At 36.5% G+C, this 27,410-nt stretch overlaps 1 protein-coding gene across 3 annotated transcripts; it reads left to right on the top strand.

The window, feature by feature from the left end:
- The first annotated feature begins 12 nt into the window (after window positions 1-12).
- On the top strand, window positions 13-27,410 carry DCUN1D2 (DCN1, defective in cullin neddylation 1, domain containing 2). 3 transcript variants are annotated; one of them, XR_001412280.1, is made up of 8 exons: window positions 13-2,100; window positions 5,194-5,362; window positions 7,887-8,017; window positions 14,151-14,247; window positions 20,601-20,683; window positions 23,076-23,172; window positions 23,902-25,984; window positions 26,052-27,410. XR_001412280.1 is itself a non-coding variant. In XM_014944118.1 (7 exons), the coding sequence occupies exons 1-6, from the start codon at window positions 1,926-1,928 to the stop codon at window positions 23,979-23,981; spliced, it is 735 nt and encodes a 244-aa protein (XP_014799604.1). In that variant the 5' UTR covers window positions 29-1,925; the 3' UTR covers window positions 23,982-25,984; window positions 26,052-27,410. The 3 variants fall into 3 exon arrangements, 2 of the variants coding, with proteins under 2 accessions (XP_014799605.1, XP_014799604.1); XM_014944118.1 differs by lacking the exon at window positions 14,151-14,247 and having other exon boundaries at window positions 29-2,100; XM_014944119.1 differs by lacking the exons at window positions 14,151-14,247; window positions 26,052-27,410 and having other exon boundaries at window positions 26-2,100; window positions 23,838-23,970.

Raw genomic sequence — 27,410 nt, forward strand, 5'->3', positions numbered from 1 at the left:
CGGTACGAATCGCCTTCCCTGGGGCTTAGGGACTTAGGGGGAGAGGGTGGTGAGGTGGTCTCCTCGTTTGGGCTCCGTCGGTGGGAAGTTGTGTGAGAAACGCGGGTTCCAGACCTTCCTCCCCGTAGGAGAGGGTCGGTGGGTACCACTGAGGGCGTTAGACACACGCCAACTGCAGAAACCGGGCTGTCCATCGTCCAGTCGAAGTCCTTTCTGGTCTTCAGTTTCTTCAGATAACTCGGTGTTTCGTTCTGAACCCAGGAGAACAGCCCCAGACGCCTAGCGCTGAGTAGACTTAACATGGGTTTGACTCTGGAGCTGTTGTCAGAGTCTCTGTTTCAAAGCCACCGTTGCCAAGTTTGTTGCTGAAAAGAAGTTTATGTAGCTGGGGAAGGAAGATCTTAGAGCAGAGAGACTCTCCTAGTTAGACCTTGATGAAAATTGGGGGAGGAAGGCTACACAGAGCTTGCAGTCAAAGGTTTATTGGGTGTTTTCTTACCAAAATACATCGTCATTATCACGGAATTGTCAGAGCTGGAAAGGACCTCTAGAGATCATCTGGTCCTTTCAGCTCTTTTCCCACTTTGCATGTTTCTTCTTGTACGAAAAAGAAACTTTACGTGTTTCTTTTACAAGATTTTTCCATTTTATATAAGTAAAGACCCAAGTCCTTATCTTGTTTACGTGGTGTGTTTCTTGTCTCAGGACCATCTGTAGTTAAGATGTCACCATCCATATGTGTACAAGAGATAACAAGTAAACTGAAAGATGGTCCTGTGTTTACTCCTCGCTGAATCAGGATTCACTTCTCCCCCAATACTTAAGAGACCAGTAAATTTTCTGTTGTACCTGATGATTTAAGCACTAGTGAGGAATGCAGGCAAATTTTTGGGCTTAATTGGAGGCCCAGAACACGCACTAAGTATGGTTTAATGAGATTGAAAAGTATCAGAATATAATAAACCCCAAACTTTTAATTTATCTTCTCCTTCTTCCAGTATCATATAAAGAATAATGATGTAATAGCAAATTTACTCCCTATGAAATCCCTGTTCCCACCTCTTGGGTTTTGCAGAAGTTCAGGGATGCTGTGTTGAGATGGTCGCTGCAATTAGCTGCCATTAGGAGAAACAGCTTATTGGTGCCTGTATGCCACTCCAATAGGCAATTTTGTTGTTTGTCATATTAATAGCATAAACATCTTTTTCAGAGCTAATTAAACTTTTAGATCACACTTACAGCAACGTTATAGTCTGATTGTAGCATTCAGCAAATGTTACATTCTGATGTGCCTGCTTTATCTATTTTCTTTTTGTCTTCTGTCTTCTGTTGGTAATGGTTTCTAACAGAAAAGCGTGAGAAATGCTTCTGCCTTTTTCAGCTGATCACTTAAAATGATTAAGCTTTGCATTGTTCATTGTTGCTAGGAAAATATTAGGAAAACTATTGAGCAGTTTTTCTCCATGTATGAATGGCTGTTTCAAAATCTATAAATTGTGCCTTTGTAATTCCTTGTTTGTATAACCACTAGGTGTATTTTCAGAAGATAACCATATTGATATATGATGAAATTTGTGTTTACTGCTATTACATAACAGAAAAATTTACGCATGTGTGAGCTATAAAGCAGAAATACAAATGTATTACTGACAGGATATGTGCTGCTAAAAATGTATATATAGATGCTGTCATTTCAATTTTCAGAAGAAAATGCTGTCTTTTAACTGCAGAAGAACAAGGCTTTGTCTTCCTGTAATTCTGAAGTGAAAGTTGTCATCAACAAGAAAACTAAAACCTTTTAAAGATAGGAGTTAGTAGTAGAATGCTGAAACAAACTTCTGGATTAGCTTCATTGGCTTTCCTGCTTCTTTTGCATCCCAAAGCATAAGCTTAAATCGTCTCAGAAGGACAAGGTGCGCCAGTTTATGGCATTTACCCAGGCTGGTGAAAGGACTGCTATATACTGCTTAATGCAGAATGAGTGGAAACTAGAAGTGGCAACAGACAACTACTTCCAGAATCCAGACTTGTACTACAAAGAATCCATGAAAAATTCAGTGGACAAGAAGAAATTAGAGCAATTGTATAATCGATACAAAGGTAAGGCTTGGGTTTTTTTTGTTGTGGGTTTGGGGTTTTTTCTAATTATTTTGCTTGAATGATATTTCTGCTTTTCCCTCTGTCATTCTTAAGGACTTCTAAGGAAAGGTTGCTAGCTTTTGCTTCTCGCTCTGTCTTTGTGGTAATGAGATAAGAATGAAAAAGGTTTAAAATGCTCTTAATGTTCAGTACACAACTTCTGTAGGTATTTCTGTAGCGTTTAAAGTAAATTCACAGTAGGAAATTAAACCTATCATGAGGAAATAGTGTCAGCTGCATATGGGGGAGAGTAAAGCTTATTGTGCGATTTATTTGATGTATTGCCAGTGGCTGTTGTTAAATATATGTACAGTGTACTTTGTGTGGCAAAATAGTACATACTATTCTTAAACTAATATTTGGGGGAATTAATTCTGTTCAATGACAGTAGTATTTCTATACATTAAAGTAAAACTTGTTTCAGATAACATTACAGCTAGGAGTCTGACAAAACAGTCAAATAAGAAAACTTAAAAACTAGTCATAGAAACTCCATCGTTATTTTATTCTTTGTGCTGCCATATTACAGCACAAGTAAAAGCACTGTGCCTGTTCAGAAAGGCTTGGAGGGAAAACTGTAGGGAAGTGGATTAAAGGCAGAGTTGTTTCTTTTCTCTTTATTTTACAGCCTTGTTAAAAAGAACAGTAAAAATAAAAGATAGTCATGTAAATATAAGAATGTACGTGACCCAGGTAACAGTGCTTTCTGCCTGACATGAATGTGTGCCTTGTTCATTATATGTTAGAGCAGAGTGGGTTGGAATCATTACCAGCCCCTGCTGAGATCTATACATCTTGTTTTAAAAAACGAACACTTCACAATGACTCTACTATGACTTTATGTACTTTTAGAATTGCAGTGTATGGCATGCTTTGTATACACTTTGTCCTGTTCGTATGATGTGGTTTCCACCTTTTTTTTGTTACTCTTTACATGTGTTCTATTTTAAGTATAGATATTCTTTAATATTTCATTATTATCTGGTAATTAGTTGCGTAGGGAAAAAGAACTAGCAACACTGTAGCCTTTCCTTTGGGAAAAAAAGCCCTAATGAACCACATTTTTAAAAGTTGTTTTATATATTCATATATATACATAACATATATATATGTAAATCTTTTGCTTATTCCTTGCATGTCAGTCTTGGAGATTGCTGGGTCAAAAATATATACAAATTCATAAATGCTACTAAGAATATCTAAAAAGAAAAAAAAAGCCACAAATGTTATTTATTATTTGTCATTTTCTAGCAGTAGCAAACTATACCATTTGGCTTTTGTGAAATAAAGTCTAGTTGGTTTTATGTCAGTGTTATGGTTGCAGCACACCTTTGCAGTTATAGCATTTTAACACTTAAGTTGTAAACTTGAGCAAAACATTCACAAGATTTGAGAGAAGACAATAAAAGGTTTGGTTAAGGACTTTTCCTTTTTTTTATATGTAGCTTAAGCCCAAGTTGTTTGCCTTGCAACCACAAGGAATTCCTTTGTCCTACAGGGCCTATAGAATATTGTATATATTGCACTGTTTTTGAAATCTGAGATGAGAGGTTGTTCATTTTCTGTGCTTTTTGTTAGTTTTCTTATCTGTTTATCCAGCAACTCTGTCAAAACAATTTCATTATTATTCCTCGTTACCTGGATGGCATGAAACATGATAACGATGAAAGATATATGGTTTAAAACCATCAGAATTTTTCCACTGATTTCAACACTAGTGCACTTTTTGCCTTCAGTTCTTAAATTACTCCCCAAATATACAAAAAGTGCATTTTACATGTCTTAGAACCGGATCTGGCATACAGTGGGATAGATATGATTATTTGTTATTCCTGCTCAAAGGTCTCTGAATTATACCATGGGTGTAATTCCTTGTTTAATGGGTCTAAGTCTTTGCTAAATTAACTTCCCTGTGTGATAGCATTTCTTCCACTGTAGTATTGGCTGGAAAAGTGGAAGAGATCTTAGCTTAACAGGCCCCCCACCCCCAAAAAAAAGTTTTATTTTGTATTGATTTATTATTTTCTTTATCAAGTTATTATCCTTGGATACAGACTTAACAGCGTGGTTGAAAATCTTACCAGTTAAGGAGTTAGTCTTAAATTTACTTGATTTAGGATACTGAAATATTTTCCTGTCAAAAGCTGGGAAAGACAGTTTCTTAGTTTGTAAATTGTCAACCTTTGAAAACTACAGGTGGTTGGCTTTCTGGGTTGGTTTTAGGGTTTTTTTCTTTTTGGGTGGCTTTTTTTCCCCCCGCCAATTAGTTAAGCTTGCATGTAGAGGGATTTGTTTGTTTGAGGTTTTTTTTGAGAAAGAATTTTGTTACAGTAACAGAGTTGTTACAGTGACAACTATCCTGAGGTAGGTAGTTAACCAATGGTACTGACCTTCAGAAAGGTAGTAAACTTTGTGTTACTGAAACATAGTATTTCCTAAGTTATATCCTTTAGCTTAAGGACCTGTTACGCTAAATCATTGTGCGGGCAATGTTTTGGTGGTTTCCCTGACTTATAGCTAAAACCCAAAAATGTTTGAGTTAATTGTGGTCCTTAAACAGTTATAGAGGATTTGCATATGTCCCTATCAGGAAAAAAAATCTGTGGGCTCACTTGGGAGGTGGTTTTTTATTGGATTTTTTGTTTGCTTTTGTTTTTCTTTAAAAGTTTAATACGTGCTAACCAGTAAGTATCTTGTACGTTTTGATGTGTTTATCAGGCTTACTGGTTTTAGATGTCAGGCATCTCCTCGGCTAATTCAGATCTTTCATAGAGCATTGTGGAGAGAAGACAAAACTATTTCATTGGCGTTAGCTGATGAGTTTAGGAAAAAGTTGCAAATCAATTTCTAGGGAAGCTTGCAGAATGCCTGATTTATTTAAAGATACTCTTCAAGATACTTCTAAAATTAACTAGATTTCAAGTGAAGACATTTGTGAAGCTTATGAAAAAATGAAAGCCTGTGTCATGCAATATATTAAAGCTGTGCAGATGGTTATTTGTAAATAGCTTTTGTAAATAATTACAATTCCCCTCTCTCTGTTTTGAACTGCAGACCCACAAGATGAAAATAAAATTGGTATTGATGGGATTCAACAGTTCTGTGATGATTTAAGCCTAGATCCAGCCAGTATCAGTGTTCTGGTTGTAGCATGGAAGTTCAGGGCAGCTACTCAATGTGAATTCAGCAAAAAGGAATTTGTTGATGGCATGACAGAGTTGGGGTAAGTATCCATTTCTGCACAGTTCAAAATGTAAGGCCTGAATTCCATGTCTGTTTAAAACATTTTTAATTGAATAAAGTGTGAAGCTTCAAAAAGCTGGTAAGTCTAGTGCCAAGCTTAGTAGGTGCGAAATGCCTGTAGTGTTCCATCTTCCATAAATTGGTGATTCACTGGAAAGCCTTAACAATGACCCTTCACAAGGGTGAAGCAAAATAATGCCTACCTGTACAGCAACGAAGACAGACAGATATGCTGATCTTTTCAGGTAATTCATATAAACATATGCATGGTTGTGTTATGGTTTTGTGTGCTGTTAAAAGCTGGAAGTCACTGGAGATATGTGAAGGGAGAAAAAAAAAGTTCAGTCAGAAAAGAAATAGGAAAGCAGAAAAGAACGTTATTGTTTCCCTTTGCTGTATCACCACCAAGTGCAACTTCTTTCTTTTTACATTTGCAAACCATACTTTTCTCTTATTGCCTTGTATACTAGATAATTCATTTGTACAGAATATCTATAAGAAATTGAAATTAAAAATTGTGATATCAGTAGCAGAAAAGATTTAGTCAAACTGTGATGTAACTGATTTATTTTTTTTCTCCTTCCTGGATTATGGAACTGTTCTGAATAATAGAGCTTGAGGTCAAACCGTGCTGCCTCTGTTCAGCAATAAAGGCAAGCATTTATCACCATAAAATATCTTGTGTATAACTTTTCCTTGGAAGAGATGCAGTATTTCAAATATATAAAGGTGTCAAAAAGATAATTGTTTTTTTTAAACAGATTACATTAAATAGGTGGAGAATTACAGGTTATTACTTGTGCATATTTTTTTTGTAGCTAAATAATTTTATTTGGTCTTACAATGGGTGCCTTATCAATACTCTTCTACAGACACCAGCTTCTAGCAAATGTGGTGGTTGTTTCCTGAGCAGGGGTCCTAGCAGTCTGTTGTCACTGACCTCAGTGGTTATTGACTTCTTTCTAAGCTTTCCTTTTTTAGGTGAGAGTATTCAGAAATTGTGATAAAATAACTTCTGATATCATCTGAAGTCCACTGCTTTATTTCGTCCCTTTGGGTAGAAACTGTTTTCTACCCAATCAACAGCAATCAAGTGCTCATGCTGTTATATTAAAGGCTGGCAGCATTATTTGATGTAACTGATTAAAAAGGTTTTGCTAAGCCACCAGCCTTCTGGCTTGGATTTTGTTTTGTAACTTTATTGTCACGTTGCTCCTATGTCCTCGTGACTATCTCTGATACAGCTTCACGGAGGTCTGTGGTTTATTTTTTTTATCTCTTTCTGGTCAACACAGTGATCTTGGGAGCATAATCTAATCATACCTGCTTGCTACTGGTATGCTGCTTATTGAGAATTTGGAATGATTTTGTTACATGCTGGAGGTGCAGTGTCTGTGGTTTTTAACATTAAACATGGCTGAAGATTTGAAGGAAAAGAAACTCCCTGAGGCTTAGTTCATATAGCACCTTAGGATACATATGGGAAGGTATGAGATTTGTCCCTAGTGTTAATTAGATCAAGTCCCCATGAAACTGAAGTTCTGAGTTGAAGACTCTTGGCAGAATTCTTTATCTTCTCCACCAGGTACTGCAGGAGGCCAGAAAGGTACTTATTTTTATCTGTACCGTGCAAGACAGTTAAAACTGCATCTGCATTTTATGGATTTCGCTGTAGTTCTCCATTCTTTAGTAATTCTTGAATCTTTAGAATAAGTGCAAATATTTAGTGACTGAGAACTTTCAAATGCAAGATGGTAGTTATGATAACTGCTTCTTTGAAACCTATTTCCTTCTCTTCAAATTTCCAGGTACAATTCAAAAATATTGATAATATCCCATAAACCTTGAATGTTCATTTGATTCCTTAGCAGGGGTGAAAACCCTTTTTCATTTAAAATTGCATCTCATCAGCTCAGGGGCAGTCACTGAAAAGTGCTCCAGTCTTGTGTTATTCAGGTATTCCTGTTAGAATCTCAATAACTTGCTTCTGTCTTAGCTTTCCCATGCCAGGCTGATACCTGGTTTGTCAGCCTTCAACCTATTGTCAAAGGCTCATCTTTTTCCTAGGTTTTATCTACAAGTGTTCTGTGGTGGGGAGAGGATGACTGCAAATCATAGTTCATTTTGTTGGAAAGGCTTCTTATGTTAAAATTAACTGTAAACATAGCATGCAGCCCTTTGTTCAGGTAGAGCAGGGAATAAGTGATGTCTATCTAGATTAAAGCAAAAACCCACGCCCTTGTGTTACAACACCTATAAAAGGGGAAAGGATAGCAGATTCTGGTGGGGTTTATATGTTATGTTCCACTTAAAGTTGTTTAGTAAAGGCATATGAGCATTTATATATTTTTAAAAATGCTATCCAGACAGATACTCTGTTTTTATCTTAACTACTGTTTTATTTTGCTCTGAAACTAAACCTTACAAAAATAAAAAAAAAAAAAAAAAAAAAAGGTAAAAAGAAATCTTAAATATTTACAAATAATGTAACCTCTTTTGAACAGGTGTGACACCACAGAAAAATTAAAAGCTCTATTGCCAAGACTGGAACAAGAGCTAAAGGATCCAACAAAGTTCAAAGACTTTTATCAGTTTACTTTTAACTTTGCTAAAAACCCTGGACAAAAAGGTTTAGGTAAGTAGAAAAAAAATCAAGAAAATAACATGTAGACAGTGAGGTCAATTCCAAATACTTACAATAACAGCTTTCTCGTTGATGATTGTATAGTAAATTCATTATTGATTTCTTTCGCTGACTTCTCTTTCCCATCTTCTTTCAATTAATCTCTTCTTTAGTGGCCCCTTGGTAGAGATAATTTAGTGAGGTTTTCTACTACTATTGACATTCTCTGTCCTCTTGTCAAAGGAAGTTCCTGTAGTTCTCAGAGACCTGTCATAATGTTTTTTTTTAAAGGCTGATGTGGTGAGCTCCTTGTGTTTTCTGTTTTGTTCAGAAAAGAATTGAAACAAGATATCCGCATCAGCTTAAAAAGACGAAGAAAACTCTGGGAAAAAGTTACTCTTCTAAGAATTTTTAGGTTTAGTTCACAGTTCTCATGTAAAGTTTAGAAAAAGAGTATTATGGACTTGGTTCAAAGCTAGTGACTAGAAATAGGCACATAGTTGATAAAGGATTAAATTATTATTCTCTATAAAGTTTGAGATTTGTCCCCATCCGTGACTTGTATTGCTGGAGTAAAATGGATACATTATTTAAATTCCAATGTTTTATTCTCTTCAAATCAAAAATATAGTTGAAAACATTGTAGGATGAAATCTGATATCCTTTCAAATTTATGTCCACTTTCAAAAGGAAGGGATTAAATTGTGTTGTGTGTAGAATAGCACCATACCATCAGCACTGTTCTCTTTGTGCTTTGGGTAAGAGGAAGTGGGGTGGGTTTTTTTAGCGTAGCCATTTTAACTCTGTGTCTATGTTACTTGGCAAGCACGTTAATAAATACTGTTTCTCAAAACCTGGTGGAAGAGGAGTGAGATGGAGGGACAGAATGTCCTTTTAGACCTTCTCAACCAGAGGTGTCTGTTCCACATTATTCCTTGGGAGTTACTTTGAATAATAGCTCTTGTCTTTCCTAGTGTTTTTGCAGCAATTTCATTTTTCATTACACGTGTCACTCTTTCATGGGTCACATGCCACCTTTCTAGACGCAAAAATGATATAATCTTGTAGTGGTTCTGTGAGGCTTGTTGGAATTCAGGTCCCTTAGCTAGTTGTTCATTTTCTTGCCTCTGTTCCTTGAAAAGCCTAGTCCTTTCAGATTGCGGAAAAGGTAAGTCAGTTACAGCTGAAGTTGGAATTTATGAGATACCTAAAGAAATATTACAAATAGCTTCCTGTTTTACTTGGATCAGCTCCAACGTGAAACTCATGTACTTGGGGAAATATGTCTCAAGAACTTGTCAGCTAAGCCTGTACGAAGAGAGGAGGGAAGGTGGCCCAACCCAGATTATGGAACTGAATGTACTGTTTATTTGACATGAGAGGAAAAAGGAAACTTACTTGTTTTCCATTACTTCTGCTTATTTGATATGGAGGCATCTCCATTTGTAAGCCTCTCTTCTCTTTTATGTAAGAATTGTACTTTTTGGCAATAAAACACTTAAGTACCTTCTTGCACTAGGAGTTGAAGTATTAGCAGGAGAAAGAAAGAAGTGCAAAAATCAAAGTTAAGCTTAAAATAAACCCTAGAAAGAGCTGGTTGGAACTGTTGCTGGTTTCAGTTTTCAGGAATTTTAATAATTCTGGTAGTACTGTTTCTTAATTTCAAGTAGTGCTTAGTTCTTAAGTAGCATTATTTTGGTGATATTTTTGTCAGACTTTTTCTGGTTTTGCAAACATGGTTGTAGATACTAAAGAAATAGAAGCAGGTGCCATTGCTTTTATTTCAGTGGAGATACACCACATTTCTGTCTCGTGTGAACTTGGTTCGCTGCAGGTCGAGTAGAAAGAGAATGCTGAGCAAGCATGTTGACTAATATGATGGTTTTGGGTGATAAGGGTCAGTGATAGCTTATCCAAATAAAACATAACACTGTATAGGTTTGGAGTTGGAATCTTTTCAGGGAATGCCGTTATATTCAATGGAGCAGAGAGATGGAGGAAAAAATAAATTTACAAGTTGGCGTTTACAATTTACTGCTTCCTGCCACAATTATCCTAAGAGTTATGTTTGTTCTCTTTCAGCAAAAAGGTGTTCAGCAAGGAAAAAAAATCAGTCAGTTATCTTACAGCAGGGGCTATAGGAGCTGAGGCTTCTAGTTGCTTCAGCTTAATTTAATACATTTAGGTGCTTTTTTTGTTTTCCTTCCTCTTCTCTGTATACATTATGTATTTTCTCCTAGAATAAGAAACTGTCCATCTTCCTTCCTTCTACAACTAGTGTAGAGGTATTTGATGCTTGCATCCCAATGACCGTATCCCCTGTCAAGGAGACAGGGGAATTTGTCTTATCCACGTACAAAGTCTGTTTCTCTCTTACTAAGTTTGGAGCTTTGGCTCAGGATGCTTTTATGATTTCAGTCCAGATAGTTAAACAAAATGTACATTTAGATTTGTTGCCAAATGAGCTGGTATAAATCTCTGTCTAGATCTGTCCAGGTCATCTTAAGATGTTGACCTCCCCTTCTTCCCCACGTGCATACTAGATGACACACAGTGCTACCTAAGTAAAGGATGCTGCTAAGCCATTACCCTAGCTGCTTGCCTTAAAGTGTTCCTGGTGACATGCTCCTAGGATAGTGCTTGTGTGCTCATTCCCATATGTTCATGTTTGAATTATGATTTGAAGACTAAGAGGTCACTAGGTTTATGGAAAGTAGGGATAAAAATGAATGGTTCTATTTAATGAAGTGGAAATAATCAAAGGAATTGTTCCCTGACTTTCAATTACAAAATATTTTAATGTGATTTTTCTGGGGGGTGAAGTGTCCATTGCTTCCTCTTATTACACTTGGAGCTTAAATCACTGTCTGGTAGCTGTTGCACTCATTGTTTAGGGGGGTTAAAAGAATATTGCTTGATTCTCAGGTATACGCATGACCCGTGAATACACCCTCATTGAAACCTAAGCAAATTTGACATAGTGCCAGTGATAAATGGGGAATTCTTACTTTTAGCAGATTGTTAATAAAACCTTTTTATAAAAGAAGGCACAATTGAAATAGTCCTTCTGTTGGATCCTTCAGACTAAGTGCTAACACATCTTTATTTAACAGAAATAAAACATGAGACTAGAGCTTACCAGAATAATGTCTGTGATAGGCAAAGATTTTATGCAATTATTTTTCATGTTTATTATCTTAACATGTTGAAACTATAAGAAATGACTGAAATATCTTTAAAATGTCCAAACACCTGTGCTTTGGTTAGGACTCTGTCAGTACTTTACGATGTTTCCACTTACTTTTTCTTTTTTAAATCTATTTCTGCTGTTTCAATAAGTGATAAGCAGCAGTTATTACTTTAATTTTGCCACATCTTCCCTGAAGAACATCAGGAAATACAATGATTCATGGGTTCCTTTTCAATATGCCAGATGGTCATTAAATTTAAAAGATAGAGAAACACTTACATGGTGTATTCCCTTGTGCCAGACAGGATCAATGTCTACTAAAACCATTCCTTGCAGACGTTTTTCTAACCAAGTGTCCAGTGGTATGCTAGCAATATATACTAATTTGCCTTTTCAGTTTCAGTATTGATCAGCAAGATCTGAGATCTGACTGGAGTGGTCCTCTAGCTGAAAAAGTTTGGAAGCTGCTGCTTTAACATAATATGATCTTAAGTTTCTGATGGCAGATGTCACACATCTATGTTTGTGCCTGCTAAAACCTATTGTTAGATTTATTTTTTTCTCCTAGTGAATAACTTAAATCTCTGTTCCTGAATTCTTCAGTTCATTACTTACCTGGCCAGAGTAAGTATGTAGAATGCGTGTTTCCTTAGAGTTAGTAACAACTTTTTATGTATTTGGCAACTAAAATGCATCTTCTTTTAGCCTCTAGGCTGCATAAAGCCAACTGCCCCGTTAAATTTTATCTTCCAGCTCTCTGATACTGGAATTGTATCTTCCAACTCTCTTTTCCTTTGCAATCCAATTGATCTATCTTTCTCTTGTCTAGCAGAGCCCAAACAAGCTAGGTATCTTTGATGTGCCTTAGATATTTTGCTCCTCGTTTTACTTCCCATTATTACATCTGCTTATATTAATAACACTGATGCTGTCTGCAGTTTGTGATCTGTTATATTACTGGGTTTCTGCAGATCTGCAATGCACCCAGGTAATTCTGATCTTGTATCTCTGCAGTTGATTACTCCCACCAGACTTTGCACCTCTCTTTAATGAAACCTTTCTTATTTACTTCCAAGTGGTTTTCCAATTTGTCCAAATAATTTTGAATTCTAATCCTGTCCTCTACCATGCTATACTCTTTTCAGGCTTTGTATGAGTTGCAGATTTAATAAGTTTTCTTTGTTCTGTCATCTGAGTTACTTAAGTATTGTGCCACGTTAGATACAGGATTGACATTCATGGACGAGTTACTTCCTCTCAGTTTGTCAGAGAACCACTGAGGTTCTTCTAGAACCCCCTTTGACCTCTATGAAGTCTCAGAGATGGTAGGTAGAAGTTTGAGGTTGCTTCAGCATACTGAGATGAATTTCACCATGTCTAGCTTCACTTGGGACACCATTGCTTTCAGACTGAATTTCTAAAAGTTGTTTCTGAGCTTACTGTTAGTTTTCATTGAACCTTTTTGCCTGCAGCATATCTTGAAAAAAATCTCTTTTGTATCCCAAATGTTTATTTTTTGGGGATATATCAGCAGGAAGCATAATATCTTTTCTTTAACCAGCTGCTATTTGTATGTGAGGGAGTGGGAAGGTACAGAAGCACTTTTTAGAAGTTTTTTTGGTGATGGAAGAATTTTGGTGGTACCCAACGCAGTCATCTTCATAGTGCAATGGATTTCACTCCAGGCAAGTGGTGCTGGGGGCAGGTGCTTGTGTGCAGTTTTGTGTTTTATTTATTTTCAGAACAGCCTGTCTTCCATTGCTTTTTAATTTCTTCTTATTCTACAGTTCCCCTCCAAACCAATGCAGTAAATTCTGCCCTCATGTAATTAGATGGGAAGAATCTTCTCCAATAAAGTTGAGTCTTCTGTCATTCTCCAAAATAGTACAAAGTTCAGTGAATCAATACTCATTCCTAGAAATAGGACTACCTTTTACAGGAGTCCCTTTTCCACAGCTCATGTGGTGATACTAGAGATTTTTTGTTTTTCTTTATATCTGCAGGATTTCTGTCTCCATAGTTTCATTCAACTTGAATGTTTCCATTTACTTGTATTAGCTTAATATCATCAAGTAATATGCTTCAGTCTGGACACGTGCTGCTCAAAGAAGTAAAAGTAGTATCTAAGAAAAAAGTGTAAAAAAGAAAATATAACTGTTAATACTATTGCTTTCTAAGTGGTGGGCAGAATTCCAGAAAAAAAGATAGCAGGGTCTCAACACAACAGTGACATCCCAAGTTGTGTCTTGGCCCTGGCAGGCTTAATATTTAGATATATTAAACTTCATCTGAGTGTTTTATATATATTTTGAGATAATGTAAAAGGTGCAGTTTATTAAGTTCTCATTTGCCAGGAAACTTTTACAAAGAATTGTTCTGGATAACTGTGATTCTGTCTGTTTAATCTGTGCTCTCATGTTCTCACTACTATATTTAGTACAATAAATCTTCCAAGTTTTGCATGGTGCAGATTTGGAGAGGTTTATCTCACCTTCTACTCCCAAGTTTTAGCTTTTTCTACTGCAGTCTGAGTGAAATTTTGCATCCTAGCTCTTGGTTGATAGGTGTGCTAAAGGATAAGATTACAGATCTTTTGTCATGTCGTATACAGAGCAGTTCAGATTCCTGAGGACACTACTGAAGCTCAAAACAAGGCCTTAGCTCCATCCTTCTTTCTTTTTTTTCTTTTTTTTTTTTTTTTTTTTGAACATGATGCTTACTATGAGTCTCTTAATGGGTCTTCCTTTGAGCCCCATCAAGGCATGTTCAGGAGATTCCTCATACTCAGGAGTCTACTACCATTTGTTTCAGCACAGTGGAGAAACTTAATGCATTCTTTCATGGTCTTCAACTTTCAACATGGAAACAAAAAGCAGATTTGATCCTTCATCACTCCTTTGTGGTCCCTTCGCCTGTTTTCTGGCTCAAAAGGTTGTGCTTCCTTCTCTCTGCCAGTTTCCTGGGATCAAGGAAGAGATGATACATGAGGAGGGCATTCAGACTTGAATCAAATATTACCTCAAGACCAGAAGAATGACTATCTTTGCATCCGGTATGTGGACTTCAAGGAGGTTACATCTTCTATGAGCAGATGAGTATAATGTGCTCTTTTTCATTGAAGCAACATCAACTTTGGCTTTCATCATAACAGTGTCTCCAGATTCTTTGAAGAGACACTTAACCATTAGGGAAGGATGTCTTCTTTTTTTATTTTTTTTTTTTTCACCCCCCCCAACCTTAACTAGTTATCAAGATCTCCTCCACTTTCAATGAAGAATTAGATTGATCCATTTGTCGGATGTTTGTAGGACTGAGTGGATGGAAGAAGTTTAGGGAGTTTAATAAATAAATTTCATGTTTACTTTGGGAGAGGTCTGTGAATGCTGTATTTTAGGTGTTTCAATGGCCTTGGTCTGTGCATATGGTCCTTGCTTTATTTTTGTTCACATTTTTCTTTCTGAAAATGCCATCAATTTAAGAGAAGGTTAAATCTGAACTTAACTTAGAATGGGATCTGATCAAAGAAAGTAGCAATAGTAGCAGCAAAGGTGTGGTATAGCTGCCAGCTCTAGTAATGCCTCATTGATTCTGTTACTCGTGTTTGGCTCTTATTTGGGTAATATATATATAAAGTCATATTTTGTCGTGTATCTGAGACTTAGAGACAGAAGGATTTTGAAACTGGCTACAATCAGGTTCATTAGGCTGCACTCAAATTGACTCGAACATCATCTTCTAAGCCTAGCTCATGTTCAGAAGCAGCTTATCTGCTTTTGTGCAGTTGATACACAAGATAATAAATGTGAAGGGTTCTGAGTGGGATCCACCTGCTTCAGCGTGGCAGAGGCTGAGACAGAGGTGTAATAAGCACAGTCAGACCCTGCCCAGTTCCTGCAGAGCTCTTCTGAAATCCACCTGCTGTCCTTCACCCCTCTTCCCTCTCCACCCCAGGGGCTTCATTCTGACACTCTGCGTTGTACATCCCCTGATGGAGAGCTCTGGGAAGCTCTTTGCTTACGGCTTTGCAGGGGTGAAGGGATCCAACTCAACTGGATCCTGAGTGTAGCCACTTCCAGTATTTGTACCATACCCTTTATCTGTTTTCCCCCTTCTCTCTTCTTTCTCTGGGGGGGAGCTCCTAATTGCAGATAAGGGCTATTTTTGCTCTAAACTTTTGGCAATTTGGTGAAGGGTTTTTAGGTTGAATCCTGATGATATTTTCTTGGTATTTTGCTTTGTGGGGTTTGTTTGTAGAAGAAGAAAACATTCTGATTTGGAAAGAAGCTAATTCTCGTGTCCATGTTCTTAGTAATTCGGTGGCCAAAGACGACTTAAAATCGCTCAGAGAGGAGGAAACAAGCAATCAAGTAACTCACTGAATCTTGCAAGTATTCATTTGATGTTTGTTGGTCAGGGAGCGTGATAGTCCAATTGGTGAGATAGTGGAAACTGGTGTATATCTGTGTATATCTGTTATCTGCACCAGTTTCGGCGTGGTGTCCAGGAATTTTATTTAAACAAAATAATTTTGTGCTATGTAGTTTTTGTATTAGCTTTACAAAAGTATAATATTTGCCTATGATCACAGTGAGAAAACAAGAGGAAAGAGATCAAAGAATATCAACCAACTTTAGGGCAAATTATGCAACTATAAAGAAAGCATCTGAAGTTCAGCCTCTTACAGAGGCTAAATATATTTTTACAAGGCGATCGAGTGCTAAAATAGATTTCTGTGTCTTGCACCTGTCCAGATTAATTTTTTATGCAGTGTTGGGAACAGGAGAGTTTGTTGGCTACTCTTTTGTTTTCAAAGCTGTAGAGTAAGTTTTAGTTAAAGCACTGGGGAGAGAAAGCCTCAAACAAATGGACGCTTGGCTCTGAAATTTTAATTTCCGAAACTTTTCTTTTCATCCTTATTAACTGGTCTAATAAAAGTGACTTTTTCCTCCTGCATGCTTGGGTACATTCTTTACTAATTTGCTGGTTTGTGTCTGTAGATGGACTGGGTAAGGCTGATGCTTCCTGTTACTTTGAAAAAAGTGAAAGTAAAAAAAATGCTTCCCATGTAGTTTGAGAGAGTACTCTTTGATTAAAACTCATTGGTGAGCACTGATGCCCAATTGATAAGAAGATTAAACATCAATAAATTAAAAAAAAGGCAATATTAGGACAATGAGTTAATCTCAAAAAATGAAATTAACATAAATTATCAATTTCCATGCTCTAAAACATGACAGACCCTGCCATCATAATGTACAGAACGTAGTTAATATGCTAACTAGAACTTACGAGAGCAACAGTGGTTAATATTAAAGAATTCTTATAAATAAAGATTTTTAAATGCCATTAGGAGGTCAGTGTAATGCCTTTAGCCTTTTTTTTTTCTTTTAAGTTTTATATTAGTAATTTAGGTGAATTAGTTTCAATATTCTGACAGCTTCAAACCTGACTGCGTGAACAGCTCAGTTGTTAGGGCAGCCTGAGAGATGGAAAGCTCTTATTTGGCAGAGGATGACAAGCAAGTGCTGCAGTCCCAGAGTGCTGTTTTGGCACAGCAGGCCTAAATGAACTTCATTTCATGTTCCTCATCAGTCCTGCTCTTCAGCCCATTCCTTACTATCTGTTGATTTATCTCCCTGTTTTCTCACTTCCTTGATTACTTGTGTGCAATGACTTCATTGCCCTTGTCCAAAAGCATAGCAAAGGGATGAGGAACTTGATTTATGGGGGTTTCTTTTATTCATACAAGAATCTAGTAATGATTTTTTTTTTTTTTCGGGTTAACAAGATAAGCATTTGATCAAATCTTGAAAGCAGACACAGGCTGTCTAGCTGATAATGTATTTCTGCTGCATTAATTGTGCTAATTTCTTATCACTTCAAGCTTTCTGTTCAATCAGGGTAGAAGAGGGTTTTTAAAAACAATTTTAGAATGAGGCTTTAATGTTTGGAATAGATCATACTGCATGCAAAGTGCTTTACTTCTGAGTCTGAAAAGCTGAATATTTAAATAATTTGAAAGTGTAAAGAACTTTTAAAACATACAGAACGTGTTTACTATAATGTTATTTAGCAAAATAATGTTTAAAGTAATTAAAACATTAGTTTATTAACCTTTTTGAACTATTTTTTCTTAGATATTGTATATATTTTTAAAAATTTTTAGTAATTTTAGCTTTACAATTTTTGTAATGGTAATTGGTATCCCTTTTGGGTGACTCAGTTTTTAGAGTTTTACTACAGAAAGCTTTATAGATGCTGTACATAGCCACAGCACAACTAGACTAGATATCCAAAAAGCTGAATATCTAGATAAAGAAGCTTTGTTTCAGTGTGTGCAAAATGTTTGAACTACAAAGGCATTATACTGAAGACGGACTGTGTGGTATACAACACTCGCTAGATACTGGCACTGAAAATATTTTGGGGTGAAGGGAAAGCTCAAACCATTGTATAATGTATGGTATATTATGTGTTATCTTTACGATGGTCTTTAATAATTAACAGTTTAGCCATTTTATGGTTTGGATATGAACACAGATGTTAGCAATGAAGTCTCTTCTAAACTGTTCCTTGCTCAGGCATGAGTTTGATGAGTTGATTTTCAGAGATTGATGCCTCTGTCTTTTACTTTCCATTTATAAGACTTGAATCATTAGTCTATAATGTGGAAAGCATATTTTTTGGTACAAAGCCAGCATATTTTTATGATTGTGTTTTGATTTCATTTTATTTGTAATGATGCCTTCATATTTATGCCACATTGAAATAGATATTCCTAAGACCGCCTTAGAAATCCGTGCCTTGCAAAACATCTTCCTGTGGGGATGCAGAACCCCAATGGCATAAAGCCTTTTAGTGCTGCACTAATTGTAGCAGGTAGACAAACTCCACAGCATTACTGTTTATTGATACTACTGTCGTCATCCTAATGTAGAACAGGAACTCTGTGTGAATAGATCTTCCCTTTGAAGCAGAAAAAAACTTTATTCTTCTGTCCTCCAGCGCAAAGTTTTTCAACCTAGGTAGGGAATTGTCTTCAAACAGAAGTGTAGCCGTATCCCCTGAGGGTGTAACACACCTGAAGGCCTAGTTTTCTCAAGTACTTTAAGATTGCATAAACTGGCACCACTACCAAAAGGAGTAGTCCCATCTAGTCCTTTTCTTTAAATACCTCTTTGTTTCAGTTCATGGGTTTGTGTGATTGCAGTGAACCAGATGACGAAGATCTACTTTTTTTTGTTTTCTCTTGAGCTAGTTTTAACCAAGATCATACCACTACCAAAAGTAGTAGTCCCATCTAGTCCTTTTCTATAAATACCTCTTTGTGTTAGTTCACGGGTTTGTGTGATTGCAGTGAACCAGCTGAGGAAGATCTACTTTTTTTTGTTTTTCTCTTGAGCTAGTTTTAACCAAGATCAGGACTTTCCCCCATGTGCTTAATGGGGAGAGCAGCTCCAGGGTGGACTGGTTTCAGCCACTCCAGAGCAGCATCCTCAGCAGGATATGCTGTTGTTCTACATCATAGCAAATAATTCCTGTATCTTTGTGGGAGAGAATCCATTTACACACACATGTAATGTATCCCTCAAGTATCAACTTAATTAAGATGGTATTTCACATTTCACATGTGTTCTGTTAAATACGATTTTGCAATAATCAAGTTCACCTTAATATAATACTAACTTTGACACATACCCAAATAAACCAAGGAAGTGTGGCCTCTTCTTTCCCTTTTAACTTTTTTTGGTGGCTCCTTCAATGATCTTTGTTTCCTTGTCTGTACCTTTTTTCCTTTTTCCAGGGAATATTTCATCAGAAGTATAAAAACTCGTTCTGTTATTAAAGTGTTTTTTCTTCAAAGTGCATTTTGCTTAATGTTGTCACATGATAGGTTTGCGAGGTTGGCTTGAAGTCTTCATACTGAAGCCTGAGTGAATGGGATCAAAGCTGTGAAGTTCACCATGAAGTTTAGAAACCTTTAAGATTATTCAAGTTTCTCCCTTTCCATTTCTTTTGCTTTTCATTTGGGATAGCAGATATGAATAATTAATCTGCATATCTAAACAGCAAGTAAATGCTATCACTATTCTTTTCTACTTGCTTTCTGTGAAAAGCGAGCATGGTGGCAAAGATAGGAAGGACTGAAAGAAGTTTAATAGGACATAAAGCAAGTTCTGTACTGGCAAGCACTCTGATGAGAATAGAACAACACTGGCAGCCCTGTCTCTATGTGTCTAGGTACATGCATGCTCCATTCCTCTACATCTTAACTAGCCCCAGCCCTCTGGGATACAGACTCTAGGGAACTGGCTGTGATAAAATCTGGAACCATCTCTTTCAGACTTGAAACTTGATTTCAGGTGACAGAGTGTCATTTGGTCTGTAACATGATATGAACAATTTCAAATACCCCGCTCCTTTCTTGTAGGTCAAGCTTCCATCTTTTCTGCTGTGATAATACTTTCTATTGAGTTTCATGGGGTTTTTTTTATACTAACTTTACGCTGAAAGCGCAAACTGAAATATTTTTGTGGTTGAAGAAAGGCTGTGATTTATTTTGTGGTTGCATCAGTGTGCATACATTCAGTGACCTGTGGGACCAAGCCGAGGAGCCATTAGGTATTGTGAGTTGCTGAGAATGAAAACAGGCCTTCAAGAAAACATCCTTTCTACCTTTATGCTGCATCTAATATTGCTCCTACTTTTCTGCTGGAATGTGTGGCAGCGCTACATCTTCCTGTTGGCGTACATGAGCTGAGCTCTGCTCTCAGATCAAGGGTCATGGTACAGAATAAGGGCTGCTTTCCTGGACTTCTGTTTTCAATATGGGGTGTAGGTGTTTGTCTGTTAAATGATTCCTGAAGAAGAGAATTATTGCTGTAGGGGGTGCTGTAGAATTGTGATGCCTCAGATAAATCTGTTTGGGTTTTTTTGTCCCCTTATGTCCTTCAATACCCTTTAAAGCTGAGTATGTCTAAAATACGATACACTACCAGGAATTGGCACCTGCAAACTTAAATGTTTGGGTTTCTATTAATATTGGTTGTATTTGTGCTTTTTTTTTTTTTTGGTTGGGTTTGGTTTTTTTTTTTTAATTTGTAGACAGAACTATTCATGACTATTTTGTTCTGTTTCTGTAGATTAAAAGTAGCTTTAATCCAGCACTGCTGGATGGTGACAAAAATATTTTCGTCTTTATGAATGTGAAGTTCAATATGCAATTTGTGCTGCTTGTCTGCTGCCTTTTGGGTTCAATGAGAGTAGAAAAAAAACCAGTTCCTTATAATTTTTGTAGTGATTTTAAAAGAATGTTATTCATTTGTATCATAATATACTGGATGTAGCATTAATTGTTTAAACATAATGTGCTGTAATATTGACATGTTGCTTTGTCTCTTGCAGATCTAGAAATGGCAATTGCATATTGGAATTTAGTCTTGTCAGGAAGGTTTAAATTTCTAGATCTTTGGAATAAATTTTTGTTGGTAAGTACTTAGTGTATTCCTGACTATTTTGGTTCACAGCAGTCTGGCTTGTGGGCTGTGTGCTTACAATAAGGAATAAGACAAGATGTCTGAATACTTCCTTTGAACTTTTTCCTTTTTGAAAACTAACATAAAATAGTCTTATGGCAAGCCAAATTAAATCTTCTCTATATAATTTTCTAATTTAGAAGAATGCAAAAAGATGTAGCAAAGCAGTAGAGCATTCTGCTTGCTTCATCCTGTATCCTCCTACTTAGGAAAGCTTCTGTGTGAAATGAAGCCATGATTGTAGATTGAATCTCTGTTGTCTTTATTCTCAAGACAGCTGTGATTAGTCAACCATGTATTTTACCATGCTCTGCCTTTTGTGGTATTAATGCATAAACTCAGTCTTCTCAAAATGTCAATTCTGTTATGACTGACTTAACCTGAGAGACTTTTCTTTTTAAGTGAAAGTTCTTATCTGAGTAATTATTTTGACTCATTTTTTTAGATAATAGTTGTGAACTGATCTTGACAGCTTTCTTTGCCAGTGCAATTCTGTGGGCAGTGGAATAGAGGCATAAATTAAACTTTAGAAATTGCAAAATATTCTTATTAAAGGCCTGATTCATTCATCCATGTTTCTACATTTACATTTCTATGTACTTGCAAAAAAAAAAAAACAATTACCTTGTATAACGTTACATAATGTATAATTTATCTTGATTTTTTTTTTTATTTCTCTTTTTATCTGTAGTTTAGGAGAATTAAAAAATCTTTCTGTGCTTTGTCCCATAATCACCAATGCTTAATAGGGAAAGTGTATACTTTTGGCAGTATTTTCTGAAGTTTTTTCTAGATTTTTGGACAGTATATTTATTTTCTTCACTGAATAATGTACCAGTTTCATCAAGAGAACTTGTGAAAACGTTTCACATTTCAACTGCCATAATACACTTAACACATCCAAATTCAGATCTATAGATGGAACTGCGGAAAAGTCCTAATGTTTTTTTTCCACTTGGCTATGTGATCAAGTTGGTTATAACAGATATTTCTGCAAATCTCCAAGCAATAATCTATATGATGTGGTGTAAAGTGTCTTATTTTGCTACAAATATTTAACATGAATGTTTACTTTAGAAGAAATGTTTAGATTAAAAAAAAAATCAACCTGAGAAAGAAGCAAATTAGGACTTTCTAGGATGGAGGGTGTGTGTTTGTGTATTGTTTGTTTTAAGGAACTTTTTCCAGAAGGTATGTTTGCTTGTCATATTTCTTGCAGTCAAGATACAATGTTTGGCTTGAGTGAGAGGACATGTTTGCTGTTGTGTTGGACATCCACCTCGTTAGATTTCTGAAATGGAGTTTGTTCTTCTCAATGCTTTAGAGTATTGCTGCCAACCAAATAAAAAACCCCACTCTGCAACACCAAACCAAAAAATACAAACACAAAAAAAATCCCAACCCATCACCGAGCAAGTTTTTTCATGTGCCTGCACCTTTTTGCTGGAAACCAGAACTAGGTGTTGAAATTTAAATCCCTATTAATCACCCCTGCTATCATCAGGTAATACAGCAGTATCAACCCATGAAGGGAGATGTGAACGGTCTGACTTGACCCTACAGGTCACAACTGCTTAGTCCTTGTGTTTCCCACACTCTCTCTTCTTGGAAGTGCTGACTTTAAAAGCTGAGAGAACATTTGACTGGGACTGAAGTTTTTTGGAGGGCTGCTCAAACCGGCCGAGGTGACCACTAAGTATTTGTGAATGAGGTGGTGCAGGAAGAGTATGCTTAAAATCAGGCAAGAAGATGGTAGTGGAGAATAGGACAGACTTGGGGGGAAAAAGGAGGCTGAGCAGAAGTGGAGGAAATGCAGGTAGTGCCTTATGATGAAGGAGAGGACAGCTGAAGAGAGGCTGAGACGATGGGTCTGGAAGGCAGTCGTGGACTAAGGAGAGTGTAGGTGTAATAACTGTAATCAACGAGTTAAAAGAGATAAACTAGGTAAGTGTAAGTAAAAAGGAGGTGGGGGGAAGGGCTCAAATTGAAATGGCAGAATGCTAACCCATGGCTGCACAGTTTCAGAACCTGGAATGGATGCCATTAAGGAGAAATATGAAGTGCATGTGGTTTATTCTTTTCCATAACGAGATAGGAACACATATCCTGAAAGCAGAATGGAAGACATAAAACAGCTATTAAAGACTTCGTACACTTTTTTTGCCTTCTTAAGTTGCAATTTATTTTGTAGCTTCCTTTGGAAACTCTTGAGTTTTATTTATAAAAAAAGAGAGAGAAGAAGAAATACTTGCAAACATGTATTTCTGTATATATCATTATAAAATACTACTGTGGAATTTGAAAATAGCTTGGATTGAACAATGCCGTTTCTCCTCCGTTATAGGAACATCATAAAAGATCAATTCCAAAAGATACTTGGAATCTTTTGTTAGACTTTGGAAATATGATTGCAGATGATATGTCCAACTATGATGAAGAAGGTAAGCAGTACTTGAATGTATTCAAAAATTGGTACAGCAGAGTTAAAATATTGCTATAAACAAACAACAGAACATGCTGCTACTGTCTGTCTTAATTTGTTTACCTTTAGAGGTTTAGCTTCAAATATAGTGTCATACTTGTTGCTAGAACACTAATGATAAGGTTAACGAGTTTGCTGTAATATGTAAATAGAAGGAAAGATACTGTCACACTATGATATAGCACACACTATTTGAAACTCTTACAAGAGTCTCAGTGAAACTGTGTTTTTTGTGCAGAAGTACTGCTAGCTGCAAGGAAATACATCATTTTTCCACTTGCAAGAATGTCTACATGAGCATTTTTTTGGCTTACCAAGAAGCAATTTACACTCTGTTACTAATTCTGCAAATCCTGTTTTGGAATGACTGTACAGAAATTCTTCCTAAATGATGAACAACTCTAATAGGAATGCCATCGGTTTGCTATTAGCTAATGTTTATAAACTTTGTAGTGTGGATTGTGCTTTAAATTAATTTTCTTTTTCCTAAGAACTATTGCTGCAAGAAGACATTCAAATATTTAATTAATTAGGTGCTTTTTTTCAAGTGTTTATGGTTTCATGCATGTTAAAGCCAGACTAGGCCAGAAATGTCAAAGTGAGCTTCTGATCCTTTGTATTTAGAGACTACACGGATTTGTTGCTGATGATGACAGATTAATTTCTGAATTGCTTGACTTCTCTTCAGGAGCGTGGCCTGTCCTTATAGATGATTTTGTGGAATATGCACGACCAGTAGTCACAGGAGGAAAGCGTAAAACTTCCTAACCCCAGACTTGTCACTACGGACTAAACGTGCACTCTGAACTGCATTAGATAACGAAGATTTGTTGACTGATGACTGTGCACGTTGTTGCTGGTTTCAGTGGTCGTGATGACGTTCGTTCTACAGACAAAACTGAAATTCTTCCTTTCTGCCGAAAGAAAATGATGGCTGACACGCGGACACTTGAAGAACAAAACCCAGAAGATAGTCCAGGCTGTTTGTAGGCTATTGGCTTCAATTATTGTACTGGTTGTATCATATAGGATGTAGATTTTGCATGATTTTATACTTTGGAGAAGTTTAACTAGAGGCCATTTTATTACAGTTTTGACAGCACAGCATGCAATTCAGTTCATGATCCAAAGTGAACACCAGCAGTTACATAAATAAAACTGTATTATATTGTACTTATATTAAAAGCAGTATTTGTGGTATATAAATTAAATCCCTAAATAAAACTTATGCAGTATGTTGTATTTTTATAAAAGTTCCGTAGATCTGTCCTAATATAGAATTGTAACATAACTGAAAAAAACGCTTATGCTTTTTTTACTTGTTGCCAAAATTTTAAATTTATATTTTGAAGTCCTAGATGTATAGATTGATTACATCCAGCCTTTTGTTTTCTCCCATTGAGGTCAACTTCCTCATTATTCTTCTTCAAGTGCTTGGACATGTAACAAGTAGCATTGCTGAGGAAGGGCTGTTGCTCTATGCTGTGTTGCAACTCCAGCTTTTTTTATATTAACCATTTCAAAGTAGACATTAAACAACCAAAGATGCTTTTATAATTCATGTTTGATTATCATAATTCAGTTAGTCTTCAATTACAGCTCTTATTTACTTTATTTTAGATAGCAAACTGGTGGAATACAACTTTAATTTTCTTCATAGCCTGAAACATATCATAAATTCTAGTTAAATGCAAGATAGTTGCAAATGCAATTCCTGTCAGGTGTCACAGAAAATAAATATGAATAAGCCCAAAGACTTAACTAATTGGCTTCCACTTTGGAGAAATAGTTAGAGCTAAGGAGACTTTACATTCATGATGATAAGCATTCATGCCTCTGGATGTATTGTGTATTCAGTAATGTTTATTTAAGCGGGGGGAGGGGGGGGAAGAGTAAATTATTGCAATATAATTGATCTCAAGGCTAGTGGAATCGGCCCATGTTTCACCTAATGTGAATTTGTTCAGTCATTTGTTTCCCCCCTTCCACCAGCTATCGAATATAAAGCGTAGAGAGATCAGGCTCCTCTTTCTCAACAGTGTCTTCCAATGCCTGAGCACAACAAAATTTTACTAGAAACTGTTCACCATTTCTTCACACAGGGCTCTTTTAAATGCTACCTCATCAAAATGAGTTTGTCATAGCCACTGTACAAGCTTGTTGAAGAGTTGCTAGAGAATATGTACAGCTATGATCAATATATTTTTCTGTAATCAGAGCTGAATAGATGCAAGAATTTTGGAGAAAATAGTGCATTAAGCTATATAATTTATATTTCTTTGAATCACCTGAGATCATCTAAGTACTGCATGACAGCATACTATTTTATTTTGCAGTTGTGAAGGTATAAAAGCTTCCAATATTCTCTTAAACTCTAATATTTAGAGTTTCATCTAAGTGGTCAGCTTTCATTTATGTCAGTGCAGCCTACAAGAGCAAATGTATGTGCTGCCTTCAGAGAGGTGACCTTCGTTCTTCTGCTTGAGTGACTTTCAGTTGTGCATGATGTTTAAAAAAGCAGGATTAGGACAAATTTGAACAAATTAGCAAGTTTTCTGTGAAGAATATAGCAGGCAAGTTACAAATGCCCTATGGGTGCTTTATTAGCAGTATTTATAGCCTAAGCAATAATTGTCAATGTTAGATCTTGCATGGCAGCCACTAGATGTCAGTGGCTCAGCCCTCAGCTGCCTCTCTCCTCTGGGTAGGGTTAGGGAGTAATATTGAGCTGAATTATTACTTTCTATTTTGAAAGGCGTTTGTGTACATAAGTCCAGGTATTCTACAGAAGTCAACGGAGGTGACTACATCTATTTTGAAGGGCGTTTGTGTACATAGGTCCAGGTATTCTACAGAAGTCAACGGAGGTTTAAAGACAGTATTATGGTCTTTTTAGTGCTTTTGATCTGCCTACTCTTCCTTCCCGAATCGAGCCATTTCTGTATCTGTCCTGCAGGCTTTGGAGAATGTGTAACATCTCATAATATCAGTGTGTTTATCCAGCCAAAAGCGGTGGAATGCTTGTTAATTAACACAGTTGCCACTTAAAATATGTAGTTATAATACAACTGACCAGAAGCAGTTTAATCTATTGGTATGTAACATAACTGAATATTTTCATAGCGCTAGAGCTTGTGGCACATTTGCTCATGTTGAGACTTCCCTCAAATCAACCTGATGAACCTTTTACCTTTGAAAATAAATAGAGCATAAAAAATGCACGTGGGTTGAGGTTTGTAGCCTTGTTAATCTAAGGAAGAAGGAAGGTGCTTAGCATAGTATTCTGTTTCTGTATATATACACTTACTCTCTTAAGCCTCATTCCTGTGGGCATCCTTCATGGAAGACACCTTCTAACAGAGGAAGACTGAACAAAATATTCTCAAGATAGGAGTTACGCCTTCGCAGCCAGTTTCCTAGGTGTTAAGACACTTTTCCTCTCGTTCTTCCTGGTCTTCTGCCCATTTGAAGCAAGTATGCATTTTACATTCCCGTAAGCAATAGCATGAAGTTAGACCTTCACGCTTGAACAATCATTAAAATAAATGCAAATAAACTGCTTCCAAATGGTGCATTCCTTATGTATTTTGATAATTTGCTCAATGTTCTACTTTACAGGGCACTCTGACTTACTTTCTTAGGTAAACCAATACAGTGGTACCACCTGGGCTGATCCATTTATAATCATAAATGGTACACATGTCTTCAAGTTGTTCAGTGCATACAGTATTACTTCCTAGATAAGCTGTATGTATTTTTAAACTTGGTGCCAAGTTGTTTGGTTTTACATCCTGGAGTGTTTGAAACTGAGCCATAGGACTTGTACTTGCCAATTCTAAATTTAAATGTAACTTATCATGTATGTCATGCCAAGGAGAGCAAACCTGCAGGCATCTGCTCATTCAGTGCACCTGAGAGATTTGCTGCTGAGTAAGCTGTACGTGTGTAAATGGAAATTTTGTGGCAATGGAAAAAGGAATAAATGGACTGTCAACATAAAGGATTGAAGTCAGCCATGTGAGATGTCTGTATGGTTTCTGTCAGCTTTCTGTGTTGGAAGCCTTGCAAAGGCTGGTGGGTTGGTTTTTTTTCTGGTTAATTTGTTAAATTCTTGCATTATTATTCCATTGGTCAGAAGAGGGCAAGGATGTTGTCGTGAATTTTTAGCAGCTATAATAAATGTCTGGTTTGCTCATA

The sequence above is a fragment of the Calidris pugnax genome, unplaced genomic scaffold, assembly GCF_001431845.1.
Source record: "Calidris pugnax isolate Ruff unplaced genomic scaffold, ASM143184v1 scaffold69, whole genome shotgun sequence".
Lineage (NCBI taxonomy): Eukaryota > Metazoa > Chordata > Aves > Charadriiformes > Scolopacidae > Calidris > Calidris pugnax.

Excerpts from the sequence above, each read along its gene's own strand:
- DCUN1D2 (XM_014944118.1), top strand. The coding sequence starts at position 1,926 with ATGGCATTTACCCAGGCTGGTGAAAGGACTGCTATATACTGCTTAATG. Across the intron at positions 2,101-5,193 it reads ATTGTATAATCGATACAAAG|ACCCACAAGATGAAAATAAA; the intron begins GTAAGGCTTGGG and ends TTTGAACTGCAG. Across the intron at positions 5,363-7,886 it reads GATGGCATGACAGAGTTGGG|GTGTGACACCACAGAAAAAT; the intron begins GTAAGTATCCAT and ends TCTTTTGAACAG.